The 16,350-nt window shown below is 45.3% G+C and overlaps 1 protein-coding gene across 1 annotated transcript in view; it reads right to left on the reverse strand.

Moving 5' to 3' along the window:
• sympk (symplekin) overlaps positions 1 to 16,350 on the reverse strand; it is a 122,381-nt gene that overhangs the window by 81,101 nt on the left and 24,930 nt on the right. Inside the window, exons 6-8 of the mRNA XM_063060383.1 lie at positions 13,618 to 13,867; positions 4,416 to 4,586; positions 1,967 to 2,206 (exon numbers count right to left, since the gene is read on the reverse strand). Of these exons, the coding sequence (XP_062916453.1) occupies positions 1,967 to 2,206; positions 4,416 to 4,586; positions 13,618 to 13,867 (661 nt within the window). The remainder of the gene's footprint in view (positions 1 to 1,966; positions 2,207 to 4,415; positions 4,587 to 13,617; positions 13,868 to 16,350) is intronic.

Below are 16,350 nucleotides of genomic sequence, written 5' to 3' on the forward strand. Positions count from 1 at the left end.
CACACACACACACACACATTTCAGGAAAAAGCTTCTTCCCCTCCGCCATCAGATTTCTGAATGGATGGATGGATGTATGTATGTAGTTTTTATTATTGTATATTGCAAAGTACTGCTGTCACGAAACAATAGGTTTCACTACGTGCCAGTGACATTAAACCTGATTCTGAAGTCATACTGCAGCTACATAAAACCTTAATGAGACCACACTTTGAGTATTGTTTGCGATTCTGGTCACCCCATTATTGGAAGGACGTTGAGACGGTGGAGAGGGTGTAAAAAGCTGAGGGGAGATCAGATAGAAGTTTTGAAAAAGATGAGAGGAACAGATAGGATAGACAGAATCTTTTTCCCTGGGTAGAAATGGCAAGCACCAGGGGATGTGTGTTGAGTATGCAGGGTGGGAGTGGGAAGTGTTTAAAGGTGACATGTGGGGCAGAACGGGTCATCATGGTCAGCAGCGGAAGTAGGTAGCTTGGTGGATTTCAGGGCTTTTAGACAGATAAATGACATTTACGTGGAGCACTGTCACAAGAGAGCAGCATCCAGAGTAACTTCTTCACTCAGAGGGTTGCGAGAGTGTGGATTGAGCTGCCAGCACGTGGTGCGCAATAGCTCGATTTCAACATTTAAGAGGTTTGGATAGGTAGGTGGACAGTAGGGGTATGGAGGGCTATGGTCAGGGCAGGTTGATGGAGTAGGCAGTGAAAGTGGTTTTGGACTAGTTAGCTTGAAGGGGCTGTTTCTGTGTTGTACTTCACAATGACTCTATCACAATTGGCACATCGTGGGCAGAATGGCCTATCCTGTGCCATGCTGTTCTGTGCTCAGTTGTTCTAGGGCTACACAGCACATTTTGCCTTTACCAGACTTTCATCTTTCAACATTACATTCACAGTCCTGACTATCAGTGCTCAAGCATACATCAATATGGAGGATTCTACCTCTATAGTCTTCGAGACCCACACTCCCTGAAAAGGTTTGTTTTTATCTCAACAACATCAATTACTTTAAATTTATGCCTCTTAGTTTTTGACCACTCTTAAAAGAAATTTATTTTGGCTCCTCAACTTTGAATTCAGATTTCCTTTTAGTATCTTCTGTTATACAGAAACTAATCCTAGCTTACACAAGCTGTTTTCATATTATGTTCCATTCCTGTATAGCTGCATTACATCCTCTCCAGTGTAATAAAAGCCTTGTTGTAAAGTGACCAGGCCTGCAAGCAGTGGTCAGCCATGGTCTAAAACAATCTTAACTCAACTACTTGCTTTTATAAACACAAGAGGTTCAGCTGAGAAACACACACAAAATGCTTGAACTCAAGTCAGACAGCAGCTATGAAACTGAATAAAACAGTTAACATTGTGAACTGAGGTCCTTCAAGACTAGTAAAAGGAATGGGGAAGGACGCCAGGATAAAAAGGTGGAGCGATGATGAGGACAAGATGGGTGGAAGAGATGAAGGGCTGGAGAAGAAGGAATCTGATAGAAGAGAGTGGGCCGTGGGAGAAGGGGAAGGAGGAGGTATATTCTATACCTTGGCTAATAAACGAATGAATTCTTGAAGGACCCTTGGACGCACACTCACTTTGTTCCTCTTCAAATGCATTCTCATACTTTACTGAATTCAAACACCAGTTTGAATAATTGGTGCAATTCATTAAATGAAATGGTTTCACAAAAGAAATCCTTCTCCGTAAAAACTGATTAAAAAGATTAAAAATACCAAGATCAAATAGGTAATTTCAAAGAATTCAAAGTTAGAAATATTTCAGTGTAAGAACATCTCTCAAGGATTTAATAAAAAGCAGACCTAAAGCAGCATTTATAAAGCAACTGTCACACTAAATGCAGATTTTCTGCATCACTAATTGTTTTTGAATCACAGTTTACTACCTCAACCTCTTCCCCAGGCTGAACAGAAGCACAGCGAGTTCATGAATTTGGATGACAGCCCTCTTACCTATTTTGATTTTCTTGAGGCCCTGGTCAGTCTCCTCGCGGTGACGTTTCCGCATATCTTTCAGGTTGGGCATGTTGCGAGCGATCTCCTGCTGCTGTGTGCCGAGGTCCAGCAGAAGCGTAGTGATTTGTGCATGGAATTCAACAGAGGATGGATGCTTAAGGACGCTCAGTAAGTGCAGCTTCAAGTTCTTTCGTACACTGCTGACCTGCGACTTCGCCAGCGTCGGCGGCAGGTTGGCTGGAACCAGAAATCAGGTGTGAAAGATGTGACACCTGCACAGCACAAACTCCTCCCTCACAACCAGGAGAGCAGCTTATCACACAAGCCCCACAATCAGCTATGCTTATCAAACCTAGGAGACTGGGAAGGAACAGGCTTGAATCATAAACAATTGGCACTGAAGCTAGCTGTGGAGATGTGCCAGTCATCAGTAGCTAGGGCAAATCACACTAAACACAAGTTGAGTAACCACAGTAAATTCAGCAAAACTTACTGAACACAAGCTTGTAAACTACCAGAGTTATACACCGCAGAAAGAGGCCCCTCACCCAGCTCATCTGTGCCAACCTCGTTGTATACCTGAGCTAATCCTATTTTCCTTGTACTTGGCCCATATCCCTCTAAATCTTTCCTATCCAAATGTATTTTATACATAGTAATTGTAACTGCCACTACCAATACCTCTAGCAGTTCATTCCATATACGTACCACCCCACATGGGAAAAACTTGCCCCTCAGGTTCCCTATAATTTTTCATCTCACATCATATTCCCTCTGGTTTCCCTTTTCAACTCCCCCTCCCTGGGAAAAAGAACATTTCCCCTAACTGAGTGCCTCATGATTTTGTAAACCTCAGCCTCAACCTGCTAAGCTCCAAGGAAAACAGTCCCAGCCCATCATTCTGTCTTCATATCTCAAGTCCTCCAATCTCAGTGATATGCTTGTCAATCTTTTCTGTACTCATTCCAACTTAATGCCATCTTTTTAGTTAGGCGACCAGAACAGCACACAGTACTCCAAGTGCAGTCTCACCAACATCTTGTACTGTTGTACCAAAACTTTCTCAACATCCTGTTACATTTGTTAACTTTCAGAAGAAAAGCCATTAAAATCCAGACCAACCACGAAATTTGGAGCTTTGCTAAATTTCCCAAATACTTGGAAGTTGAACATTATGGTGGTGAATTTTGTGAATTCTTTACTCACAAGGGTGCTCAGTCTCCAAGAATACTCAAAACAGAGACTACTTGATGCCCAGTTTTATGAAGCACGAGTGACACTGAGGCTCTAAAAATAAATAAGCTGATGTCTTACTGAATGGTCCAGTGAGAGTTAGGGGTTCACAGACCATGCTTCTTTTAATTCTTATATTATCACATGATTCAGTAATCCTCAAAGTGAGTGTTGAGGGTCATGGACACTCCAGGCAGTGGCAGCAGTGGCCTCAAATGCCTCCGTAACCATCTGTGGCAATGAATTCCACAGATTTACCACCCTGTGACTAAAAGAAATTCCTTCTTGTTGTTTTAAAGGGATGTCCTATTCGGCGGCTGTGAGACTCCCCCACTGTATATCCGCTCTATGTCCACTCTGCCCAGGCCTTTCAATATTTGGTAGGTTTCAATTAGGACTCCCCCTTATTCTTCTAAACTTCAGCTCATACAGGCCCAGAGCCAAACAGTCATCATACATTAACTTTTTCATTACTGGGATCATTCTCATGAACCTTCCCTGGACCCTCTCCAATGTAGAGTTGGAGGATTCTACTGAAGGAATCGTATTCTCAGATATTCTGCTCTTTGGACTGATGCTGAACTAGGCCCCTATAGCTGAACTATAAAGGATCTCTTGGAGAAGAATTCTTCAACCAACATTGACCAAAATCATTAAACTCTGTTCTTCCCTCCATAAAAATTAACTGATCTGAGTATTTCCAAAATTTTCTGCTTTTTTTTGAATATCGAACATCTGCAGTTATTCTTATTTTGATTTTGATCAGTTCATCTGGCCATCCGGCTGCTTGCTCTCCTATCACAGCTGTCTGTCCAGTTCCACCTCGTGAACAGTTTCAGTTACTAAGGAAAAAGAACCCTGCCACAACCTGAGTTCTGCAAGACCATAAAACCATAAGACATAGGAGCAGAATTAGGTCATTCAGCCCATCAGGTTTGCCCATCATGGCTGATTTATTATTCCTTTCATCACCGTACTGCTGACTTCTCCATGTAACCTTTGACACCCAGACTAATCAAGAACCTATCAACCTTCGCTTTAAGTATGCTCAATGACTTGGCCTCCACAACCATCTGTGGTAATGAATTCCACAGATTCACCAACCTCTGGATAAACTACACACTGTGTTCACAAATCACTGTGAGCTGACTTGTGCAAGAATGACTCATCAGAAATATCATGACAGGAACCATCTTTTTTCTCACATCCTCACCATGAAGAGTCTCGTATGCTTGAATCACTTCAGACATGTACATGGGCCGTTGCCGAGCAATGGTTGCCAAAGAACCCAGGGCAGCTGTAAGGTTGATACTGGAGATGGCAGGGTGAACCATAAATTTCAAGAGGTGATCCAGTGCCATTTTGCCTTCTTCCTGAAGTGCACCTGGAAAAAGATGCAGATAATAAGCAATCCATGTGACTACATTCCTAGTAAAGCCCTCCCCCACCACTGAGCACATCAACACGGAGCGCTATCACAGGAAAGCATCATCCATCATCAAGGACCCCCACCATCTTCTCACTGCTGTCATCAGGGAGGTGATACAGGAGCCTCAGCCCCACACCATCAGGTTCAAGAGCAGTTATTACCCCTCAAGCATCAGGCTCCCGAACCAGAGGAGCCAAATTAACCAAATTAATTTGTAATTAATTTAGATCACTTTGTAGAGATTTGTTTTCACTTTCATGTTAAAGAGTCTTTTTCTGTTGAACAATGTCAAAAAAGCCAACTTAGATCCACTGTGATTCAATGTTGCAAAACAATAAAAATGAAATCTTCTGGGAGGGGGGAGAACACTTTTTATGGACACTGTACTTAATATACACAAGAACGTTGACAATAAATTTACTTTGAACTTTAGTAGACTGATTGGGATTAGGGAATAATGTCAATAAATGCTTATTGTATTATAAACATGCAAGTGAAAAATATGAATTTGTAAGGCTCAAATCCAATGGTAAATGCACCAGTGCAATTAATAATAAGATTTCAACTAAATGCATTTAAATCTACCATCACGGAGGTGGCACAGGAGCCTGAAGAGATACACTCAATGTTTGGGGAACAGTTTCTTCCCCTCCACCACCAGGTTTCTGATTGGGCATTGAACATCACCTCACAGATTTTCTCTGTTTCTGCACTGCTTATTTAATTTTATATAACACACACACACACACACACACACACACACAGGCATGCAAAAGTTTGGGCACCCCTGGTCAAAATTTCTGTTACTGTGAATAGCTAAGCGAGTAAAAGATGACCTGATTTCCAAAAAGCATGAAGTTAAAGATGACACTTTTCTTTAATATGTTAAGCAAGATTACTTTTTTTTTAATGAACGCAACACACATCAAAGTTGCTGGTGAACGCAGCAGGCCGGGCAGCATCTCTAGGAAGAGGTACAGTCGATGTTTCGGGCTAAGATCCTTCGTCAGGACTAACTGAAGGAAGAGTTAGTAAGAGATTTGAAAGTTGGAGGGGGAGAGATGGAGCCAAGAGCTGGACAGGTGATTGCCAGAAGGGATATGAGAGGATCATGAGACAGGAGGCCCAGGGAGAAGGAAAAGGGGGAGGGGGGGAAAAACCCTGAGGATGGGCAAGGGGTATAGTCAGAGGGACAGAGGGAGAAAAAGGAGAGTGAAAGAATGTGTGTATATAAATAAATAACAGATGGGGTACAAGGGGGAGGTGGGGCATTAGCGGAAGTTAGAGAAGTCAATGTTCATGCCATCAGGTTGGAGGCTACCAAGACAGAATATAAGGTGTTGTTCCTCCAACCTGAGTGTGGTTTCATCTTTACAGTAGAGGAGGCCGTGAATAGACATGTCAAAATGGGAATGGGATGTGGAATTACAACGTGTGGCCACTGGGAGATCCTGCTTTCTCTGGCGGACAGAGCGCAGGTGTTCAGCAAAACGATCTCCCAGTCTGCGTCGGGTCTCGCCAATATATAGAAGGCCACATCGGGAGCACCGGACGCAGTATATCACTTCACCTGTGAGTCGGCTGGAGTGATATACTGCGTCTACTGCCACTTCACCTGCAGTCGGCTGGGGTGATATACTGCGTTCACCAGCAACTCTGATGTGTGTTGCTTGAATTTCCAGCATCTGCAGAATTCCTCGTGTTTACTTTTTTTTATTTCCATCTTTTACAGCCTCAAATTAACAAAAAAGGAAAAGGGCCCTAAGCAAAAGTTTCGGCACTCTGCACGGTCAGTACTTAGTAACACCCCCTTTGGCAAGTATCATATTCCACTCTCCCCTCCTACCCCTCCTCACAGTCCCCCACCCTGCTCTCATGACTATACCCCTTCCCCACACGAAACCACCACGGTGGGGTTCACAGCTGAACAGGTGAGAAGACAACTGAAATGGCTCAACCCAAGCAAGGCTGCAGGACCGGATCGTGTCAGTACCAGGGTGCTCAAAGCCTGTGCCCCTCAGCTATGGGGAGTACTTCGCCATGTATTCAACGTGAGCCTGAGGCTCCGAGGCTCCAGAGGGTTCCTGTGCTGTGGAAGACGTCCTGCCTCGTCCCTGTGCCGAAGACACCGCGCCCCAGCGGCCTCAATGACTACAGACCGGTGGCATTGACCTCCCACATCATGAAGACCCTGGAGAGACTTGTTCTGGAGCTGCTCCAGCCTATGGTCAAGCCACACTTGGATCCCCTCCAGTTCGCCTACGAGCCCCGACTAGGAGTTGAGGATGCCATCGTCTACCTGCTGAACCCTGTCTACGCCCACCTGCACAAGCCAGCGAGAACTGTGAGGGTCATGTTTTTTGACTTCTCCAGTGCGTTCAACAGCATCCACCCTGCTCTGCTGGGGAAGAAGCTGACAGCGATGCAGGTGGATGCTTCCCAGGCATCATGGATTCTTGATTACCTGACTGGCAGACCACAAGTACGTGTGCTTGCAACACTGTGTGTCCGACAGAGTGATCAGCAGCACTGGGTCTCCACAGGGGACTGTCTTGTCTCCCTTTCTCTTCACCATTTATACCTCAGACATCAACTACTGCACAGAGTCTTGTCATCTTCAGAAGTTTTCGGATGACTTTGCCATAGTTGGATGCGTCAGCAAGGGAGGCGAGGCTGAGTACAGGGCTATGGTAGGAAACTTCGTCACATGGTGTGAGCAGAATTATCTGCAGCTCAATTTGAAAGAGACTAAGGAGATGGTGGTAGACCTGAGGAGAGCTAAGGTACCGGTGACCCCTGTTTCCATCCAGGGGGTCAGTGTGGACATGGTGGAGGATTACAGATACCTGGGGATACATAGAACATAGGTGCCGACCCTCAAACCCTGCCTCCCATATAAGCCCCCACCTTAGATTCCTCCATATACCTGTCTAGTAGTCTCTGAAACTTCACTAGTGTATCTGCCTCCACCACTGACTCAGACAGTGCATTCCACGCACCAACCACTCTCTGAGTAAAAAGCTTTCCTCTAATATCCCGCTTGAACTTCCCACCCCTTACCTTAAAGCCATGTCCTCTTGTATTGAGCAGTGGTGCCCTGGGGAAGAGGCGCTGGCTATCCACTCTATCTATTCCTCTTATTATCTTGTACACCTCAATCATGTCTCTTCTCATCCTCCTTCTCTCCAAAGAGTAAAGACCTAGCTCCCTTAATCTCGGATCATCATGCATACTTTCTAAACCAGGCAGCATCCTGGTAAATCTCCTCTGTACCCTTTCCAATGCTTCCACATCCTTCCTATAGTGAGGTGCCAGAACTGGACACAGTACTCCGAGTGTGGCCTAACCAGAGTTATATAGAGTTGCATCATTACATCGCGACTCTTAAACTCTATCCCTCGACTTATGAAAGCTAACACCCCATAAGATTTCTTAACTACCCTATCCACCTGTGAGGCAACTTTCAGGGATCTGTGGACATGTACCCCCAGATCCCTCTGCTCCTTCACACTACCAAGTATCCTGACATTTACTTTGTACTCTGCCTTGGAGTTTGTCCTTCTCCAGGTTGAACTCTATCTGCCATTTCTCAGCCTACTTCTGCATCCTATCAATGTCTCCCTGCAATCTTTGACAATCCTCTACACTATCTACAACACCACCAACCTTTGTGTCTTCTACACACTTGCTAACCCACCCTTCAACCCCCACATCCAGGTCGTTCATAGAAATCACGAAAAGTAGAGGTCCCAGAACAGATCCTTGTGGGACACCACTAGTCACAATCCTCCAATCTCAATGTACTCCCTCCACCACCACCCTCTGCCTTCTGCAGGCAGGCCAATTCTGAATCCACCTGGCAAAACTTCCCTAGATCCCATGCCTTCTAACTTTCTGAATAAGCCTACTGTGTGGAACCTTGTCAAATACCTTACTAAAATCTATATAGATCACATCCACTGCACAACCCTCATCTATATGCCTGGTCACCTCCTCAAAGAACTCTATCAGGCTTGTTAGACACGATCTGCCCTTCACAAAGCCATGCTGACTGTCCCTGATCAGACCATGATTCTCTAAATGCCTATAGATCCTATCTCTAAGAATCTTTTCCAACAGCTTTCCCACCACAGACGTAAGGCTCACTGGTCTATAACTACCCGAACTATCCCTACTACCTTTTTTGAACAAGGGAACAACATTCGCCTCCCTCCAATCCTCCGATACCATTCCCGTGGACAACGAGGATCCTAGCCAGAGGCTCAGCAATCTCTTCTCTCGCCTCATGGAGCAGCCTGGGGAATATTCCGTCAGGCCCCAGGGACTTATCTGTCCTAATGTATTTTAACATTTCCAACTCCTCCTCTCCCTTAATAACAACAATGCTCCAGAACATTAACCTCACTCATATTGTCCTCACCATCATCAAGTTTCCTCTCATTGGTGAATACCGAAGAGAAGTACTCATTGAGGACCTCGCTCACTTCCACAGCCTCCAGGCACATCTTCCCACCTTTATCTCTAATCGGTCCTACCTTCACTCCTGTCATCCTTTTTTTCTTCACATAATTGAAGAGTGCCTTGGGGTTTTCCTTTACTCTACTCACCAAGGCCTTCTCATGCCCCCTTCTTGCTCTTCTCAGCCCCTTCTTAAGCTCCTTTCTTGCTTCCCTATATTCCTCAATAGACCCATCTGATCCCTGCTTCCTAAACCTCATGTATGCTGCCTTCTTCCACCTGACTAGATTTTCCACCTCACTTGTCACCCATGGTTCCTTCACCCTACCATTCTTTATCTTCCTCGCCGGGACAAATTTATCCCTTACATCCCGCAAGAGATCTCTAAACATCAACCACATGTCCATAGTACATTTCCCTGCAAAAACATCATCCCAATTCACACCCACAAGTTCTAGCCTTATAGCCTCATAATTTGCCTTTCCCCAATTAAAAATTTTCCTGTCCTCTTTGAGTCTATCCTTTTCCATGATAATTATAAAGGCCAGGGAGCGGTGGTCACTGTCCCCCAGATGCTCACCCACTGAGAGATCTGTGACCTGACCCGGTTCATTACCGAGTACTAGATCTAGTATGGCATTCCCCCGGTCGGCCTGTCCACATACTGTGACAGGAATCCATCCTGGGCACAATTAACAAACTCTGCCCCATCTAAACCCTTGGAACTAATCAGGTGCCAATCAATATTAGGGAAGTTAAAGTCACCCATGATAACAATCCTGTTATTTTTGCACCATTCCAAAATCTGCCTCCCAATCTGCTCCTCTGTATCTCTGCTGCTACCAGGGGGTCTACAGAATACCCCCAGTAGAGTCACTGCTCCCTTCCTGTTCCTGACTTCCACCCATATTGACTCAAAAGAGGATCCTACTACATTACCCACCATTTCTGTAGCTGTAATAGTATCCCTGACCAGTAATGCCACCCCTCCTCCCCTTTTTCTGCCCTCTCTATCCCTTTTAAAGCACTGAAATCCAGGAATATTGAGAATCCATTTCTGCCCTGGTGCCAGCCAAGTCTCTGTAATGGCCACTACATCATAATTCCATGTATGTATCCAAGATCTCAGTTCATCACAATAAACTGACAATAAACTGGACTGGTCAAAGAACACTGAGGCTGTCTACAAGAAGGGTCAGAGCCGTATCTATTTCTTGAGGAGACTGAGGTCCTTTAACGTCTGCCGGACGATGCTGAGGATGTTCTACGAGTCTGTGGTGGCCAGTGCTATCATGTTTGCTGCTGTGTGCTGGGGCAGCAGGCTGAGGGTAGCAGACACCAACAGAATCAACAAACTCATTCGTAAGGCCAGTGATGTTGTGGGGATGGAACTGGACTCTCTGACGGTGGTGTCTGAAAAGAGGATGCTGTCTAAGTTACATGCCATCTTGGACAATGTCTCCCATCCACTACATAATGTACTGGGTGGGCACAGGAGTACATTCAGCCAGAGACTCATTCCACTGAGATGCAACACTGAGCGTCATAGGAAGTCATTCCTGCCTGTGGCCATCAAACTTTACAACTCCTCCCTTGGAGGGTCAGACACCCTGAACCAATAGGCTGGTCCTGGACTAATTTCATAATTTACTGGCATAATTTACATATTACTATTTAACTATTTATAGTTCTATTCCTATTTATTATTTATGGTGCAACTGTAACGAAAACCAATTTCCCCCGGGATCAATAAAGTATGACTATGGCTATCACAACTTGTAAACGCTCTCAACAGGAATTCTGCAGATGCTGGAAATTCAAGCAACACACATAAAAGTTGCTGGTGAACGCAGCAGGCCAGGCAGCATCTCTAGGAAGAGGTGCAGTCAACGTTTCAGGCCGAGACCCTTCGTCAGGACTAACTGAAGGAAGAGTGAGTAAGGGATTTGAAAGTTGGAGGGGGAGGGGGAGATGTAAAATGATAGGAGAAGACAGGAGGGGGAGGAATGGAGCCGAGAGCTGGACAGGTGATAGGCAAAAGGGGATACGAGAAGATCATGGGACAGGAAGTCCGGGAAGAAAGACAAGGAGGTGGGGGGACCCAGAGGATGGGCAAGGGGTATATTCAGAGGGACAGAGGGAGAAAAAGGAGAGTGAGAGAAAGAATATGTGTATAAAAATAGATAACAGATGGGGTACGAGGGGGAGATGGGGCATTAGCGAAAGTTAGAGAAGTCGATGTTCATGCCATCAGGTTGGAGGCTACCCAGACGGGATATAAGACGTTGTTCCTCCAACCTGAGTGTGGCTTCATCTTTACAGTAGAGGAGGCCGTGGATAGACATGTCAGAATGGGAATGGGATGTGGAATTAAAATGTGTGGCCACTGGGAGATCCTGCTTTCTCTGGCTGACAGAGCGTAGATGTTCAGCAAAGCGGTCTCCCAGTCTGCGTCGGGTCTCGCCAATATATAGAAGGCCACATGGGGAGCACCGGACACAGTATATCACCCCAGCCGACTCATAGGTGAAGTGTCGCCTCACCTGGAAGGACTGTTTGGGGCCCTGAATGGTGGTAAGGGAGGAAGTATAAGGGCATGTGCAGCACTTGTTCCGCTTACACGGATAAGTGCCAGGAGGGAGATCAGTGGGGAGGGATGGGGGGGACGAATGGACAGGGGAGTTGCGTAGAGAGCGATCCCTGCGGAATGCACCCCATCAGCCTCCGGGTCCAACATATTATTCTCCGTAACTTCCGCCACCTCCAATGGGATCCCACCACTAAGCACATCTTTCCCTCCCCCCCCCCGCATTCCGCAGGGATCGATGTGATATGGATGTGATCTATATCAGTAGGCTTATTCAGAAAGTTAGAAGGCATGGGATCCAGGGAAGTTTGGCCAGCTGGATTCAAAATTGACTTGCCTGCAGAAGACAGAGGATCGTGGTGGAGGGAGTACATTCAGTTTGGAGAATTGTGACTAGTGGTGTCCCACAAGGATCTGTTCTGGGACCTCTACTTTTCGTGATTTTTATTAACAACCTGGATGTGGGGGTAGAAGGGTGGGTTGGCAAGTTTGCAGATGACACAAAGGTTGGTGCTGTTGTAGATAGTGCAGAGGATTGTCAAAGATTGCAGAGAGACATTGATAGGATGCAGAAGTGGGCTGAGAAGTGGCAGATGGAGTTCAGCCCGGAGAAGTGTGAGGTGGTACACTTTGGAAAAACAAACTCCAAGGCAGAGTACAAAGTAAATGGCAGAATACTTGGTAGTGTGGAGGAGCAGAGGGATCTCAGGGTACATGTCCACAGATCCCTGAAAGGTGCCTCACAGGTAGATAGGGTAGTTAAGAAAGCTTATGGGGTGTTAGCTTTCATAAGTCGAGGAGTAGAGTTTAAGAGTCGCGATGTAGTGATGCAGCTCTATAAAACTCTGGTTAGGCCACACTCGGAATACTGTGTCCAGTTCTGCTTGCCTCACTATAGGAAGGATGTGGAAGTATTGGAAAGGGTACAGAGCAGATCTACCAGGATGCTGTCTGGTTTAGAGAGTATGGATTATGATCAGAGATTAAGGGAGCTAGGGCTTTATTCTTTGGAGAGAAGGAGGATGAGAGGAGACATGATAGAGGTGTACAAGATAATAAGAGGAATAGATAGAGTGGATAGCCAGTGCCTCTTCCCCAGGGCACCACTGCTCAATACAAGAGGACATGGCTTTAAGGTAAGGGGTGGGAAGTTCAAGGGGGATATTAGAGGAAGGTTTTTTTTTACTCAGAGAGTGGTTGGTGCGTGGAATGCACTGTCTGAGTCAGTGGTGGAGGCAGATACACTGGTGAAGTTTAAGAGACTACTAGACAGGTATATGGAGGAATTTAAGGTGGGGGATTATATGGGAGGCAGGGTTTGAGGGTCAGCACAATATTGTGGGCCGAAGGGCCCGTAATGTGCTGTACTATTCTATGTTCTATGTTCTAACAAGCTAATTAAGGCTTGAGACCTTGATAAAAGTCATCTGAGAGCTCAAATCTCTTGGGGTGCACAAACCTTTGCATGGTGCTCCTTTCCTTTTTTTTCTCTAAAATTGTGCAAAACAATAATAATGTTAATCCTGCTCAAAATGTTGAGAAGAATGTTTCATCTTTAACTTAATGACTTTTGGAGATCAGTTCATCTTCTGCTGACTTAACTGTTCACAGTAACAGAAATTTTGACCAGGGTGCCCAAACTTTTGCATGCCACTGTATGTACAAACATACATTCATATATATATTTACCTAATATGTATACTATTTGATATAATTTGTACTTTTTGTTATTATATATTGCAATGCACTGCTGCTGCAAAACAACAAATGTCATGACATATGCTAGTAAGATTAAACCTGATTCAGATTCTGTCAAGCTAACAAATTGACACAAAGCACACAGGCTTGATGAGGGAACAGTTCAGAGCTGCAGAAAAGCCATAATCTAGTTTTATCCTTACCACTCTACAACAGGTAGCAAATTGCTCTTCAGATACCCACATGCTTTAATGAAAGGGTGGTCTTTCACAATGCGATCCAGACTAATGTCATTCTCCTGCCGTCGTGGAACATCAGAATCAGGTGTGCGAGGTGACAGGGTGATGATCAAACTCTCAATGAACTTGATGGCGTGAGTCCGGATTCCATCATTATCAGAATCCAGCATCATGACGATGTCATCTTTCATGGCGCTAACCATATCCCAGCATGCCTCCTCCATTTCACTGATGATTTTTGACTTTACTATCCACTGATTAAAACAAAACAGGTGTTAAAATATTCTTGGCAAATAAATCACAAGGCATTTATAACGTGTAGTCAATGCTCTGAACATAACTTACATTGTTAACATGGTAAGGGAGCACAAATACAAAAACAATTGGAATTTAACAGACACAGCCAGTCATAGAACAGTACAGCATCGAAAAAGGACCTTCAGCCCATCTAGGCATGCCAAACTAGTAATCTGCCTAGTCCCACCGATCTGCGCCTGGACCATAGCCCTCCATTCCCCTCCTATCACTTAGCTATCCAAATTTCTCTTGAATGTTGAAATCAAACCACTTCCGTTGGCAGCTCACTACACACACTCACCACCCTCTGAATAAAGTTCTCCCTCATGTTCTCCTTAAGCATTTCAGCTTTCACCCTTAACCATGATCTCTGACTCTCGTCTCACTCAAACTCAGTGGAAAAAGCCTGCTTGCATTTACCCTTTCTATGCCCCTCAATATTTTGTCTACCACCATCAAATCTTCTCTCGTTCTTCTATACTCCAGGGATTAACATGCTAATAAAGGGAATGAAGACTGCCATAAAGAAAAGAGCAGGTGACCGAAACATTGGGAAAAAAGTGCTGAGGAGTGGGAGAGAGGGACAGAAAAATTTCAGCAGTTGAATTAAAAAGCTCAGCACCTCAGAGTGCAAATGACTGCCAATGGAACATAGTGTGAAGAATCAGTGAAGCACAAGAAATTTTTGCATAGCAAAAATTGTCACAGAAACACTGACAACAGGAATTCTGCAGATGCTGGAAAACTCCCTTGTCCATTCGTCCCCCCCATCCCTCCCCACTGATCTCCCTCCTGGCACTTACCCGTGTAAGCGGAACAAGTGCTACACATGCCCTTACACTTCCTCCCTTACCACCATTCAGGGCCCCAAACAGTCCTTCCAAGTGAGGCAACACTTCACCTATTAGTCGGCTGGGGTGATATACTGCGTCCGGTGCTCCCGATGTGGCCTTTTATATATTGGTGAGACCCGACGCAGACTGGGAAACCGCTTTGCTGAACATCTACGCTCTGTCCGCCAGAGAAAGCAGGATCTCCCAGTGGCCACACATTTTAATTCCACATCCCATTCCCATTCTGACATGTCTATCCACGGCCTCCTCTACTGTAAAGATGAAGCCACACTCAGGTTGGAGGAACAACACCTTATATTCCGTCTGGGTAGCCTCCAACCTGATGGCATGAACATCGACTTCTCTAACTTCCACTAATGCCCCACCTCCCCCTCGTACCCCATCTGTTACTTATTTTTATACACACATTCTTTCTCTCACTCTCCTTTTTCTCCCTCTGTCCCTCTGAATATACCCCTTGCCCATCCTCTGGGTCCACCCCCCCCCTTGTCTTTCTTCCCGGACCTCCTGTCCCATGATCCTCTCGTATCCCTTTTGCCTATCACCTGTCCAGCTCTTGGCTTCATCCCTCCCCCTCCTGTCTTCTCCTATCATTTTGGATCTCCCCCTCCCCCTCCAACTTTCAAATCCCTTACTCACTCTTCCTTCAGTTAGTCCTGACGAAGGGTCTCGGCCTGAAATGTCAACTGCACCTCTTCCTCGAGATGCTGCCTGGCCTGCTGCGTTCACCAGCAACTTTTATGCGTGTTGCACAGAAACACTGAAGCGGTTTCAAGCAGTAACCGCATAATCACTCTATCAGTATAACTAAAGCAGCAGCAGGCACACTGGTGGAAGGCAGAATGCATGATCCTTCTGTCGAACACAGATACTAGGTGATTTCTTGCAAGCTTTGCAACTTTTTGTGATTAAGAAGTAAGGGGAAGAGCAATGAACCATGTCAGTCTCAAGCCATCTGTGCTACTTTTTGCCACATGTTCATGTTCATCATGTTTACCTTTGTGTAAATTCACTTTTCCTTCCAATCCAGAGGGTATCTAGACACAACTACAGAATGAACCAAGGCGGCCATCCCATTTGGATTATTAAACTCCAGTTCAAATTCATCTCAGGATCACCACTTCCTTTGCTACTCTCCTCCACACCACTCAAAAGCACTTGGCATTTTTACTACTCTAGATCTGAACCCCACTTCTATACTTTCAGTCTCTTAGGAATTCCTTCCCTTTGGTTTAGTTTGACAGCTGAGGAGGTCAAAGCCCAGTTTCTGCAGTCCAAGTCCGTTAGAGGCTAGAGGCCATTCCGGGGGTTAAAGGACTGAATATGTACATAAGTGGGAGGGAGAAATGGGGCTGGTTTTACTGTTGCTTGTTGTGTTCTTCCAAGCATTGTGAGCATGCTATGTAGGCACAGGAATGAGTGGCAATACTTGCAGGGTGCCCCCAGCACATCAAATGTGTCGGTTGTCAATGCAAAAGATACATTTCACTGTATATTTCAATGTACACGTGACAAATAAACTTGAATTTTGGTGCCTACCCTCAATGATTCTCCATAAAATAAATAAGGATGGCCATTGTCCATCA

Source organism: Mobula hypostoma, chromosome 10 (genome assembly GCF_963921235.1).
Source record: "Mobula hypostoma chromosome 10, sMobHyp1.1, whole genome shotgun sequence".
In the NCBI taxonomy this organism is placed as follows: domain Eukaryota; kingdom Metazoa; phylum Chordata; class Chondrichthyes; order Myliobatiformes; family Myliobatidae; genus Mobula; species Mobula hypostoma.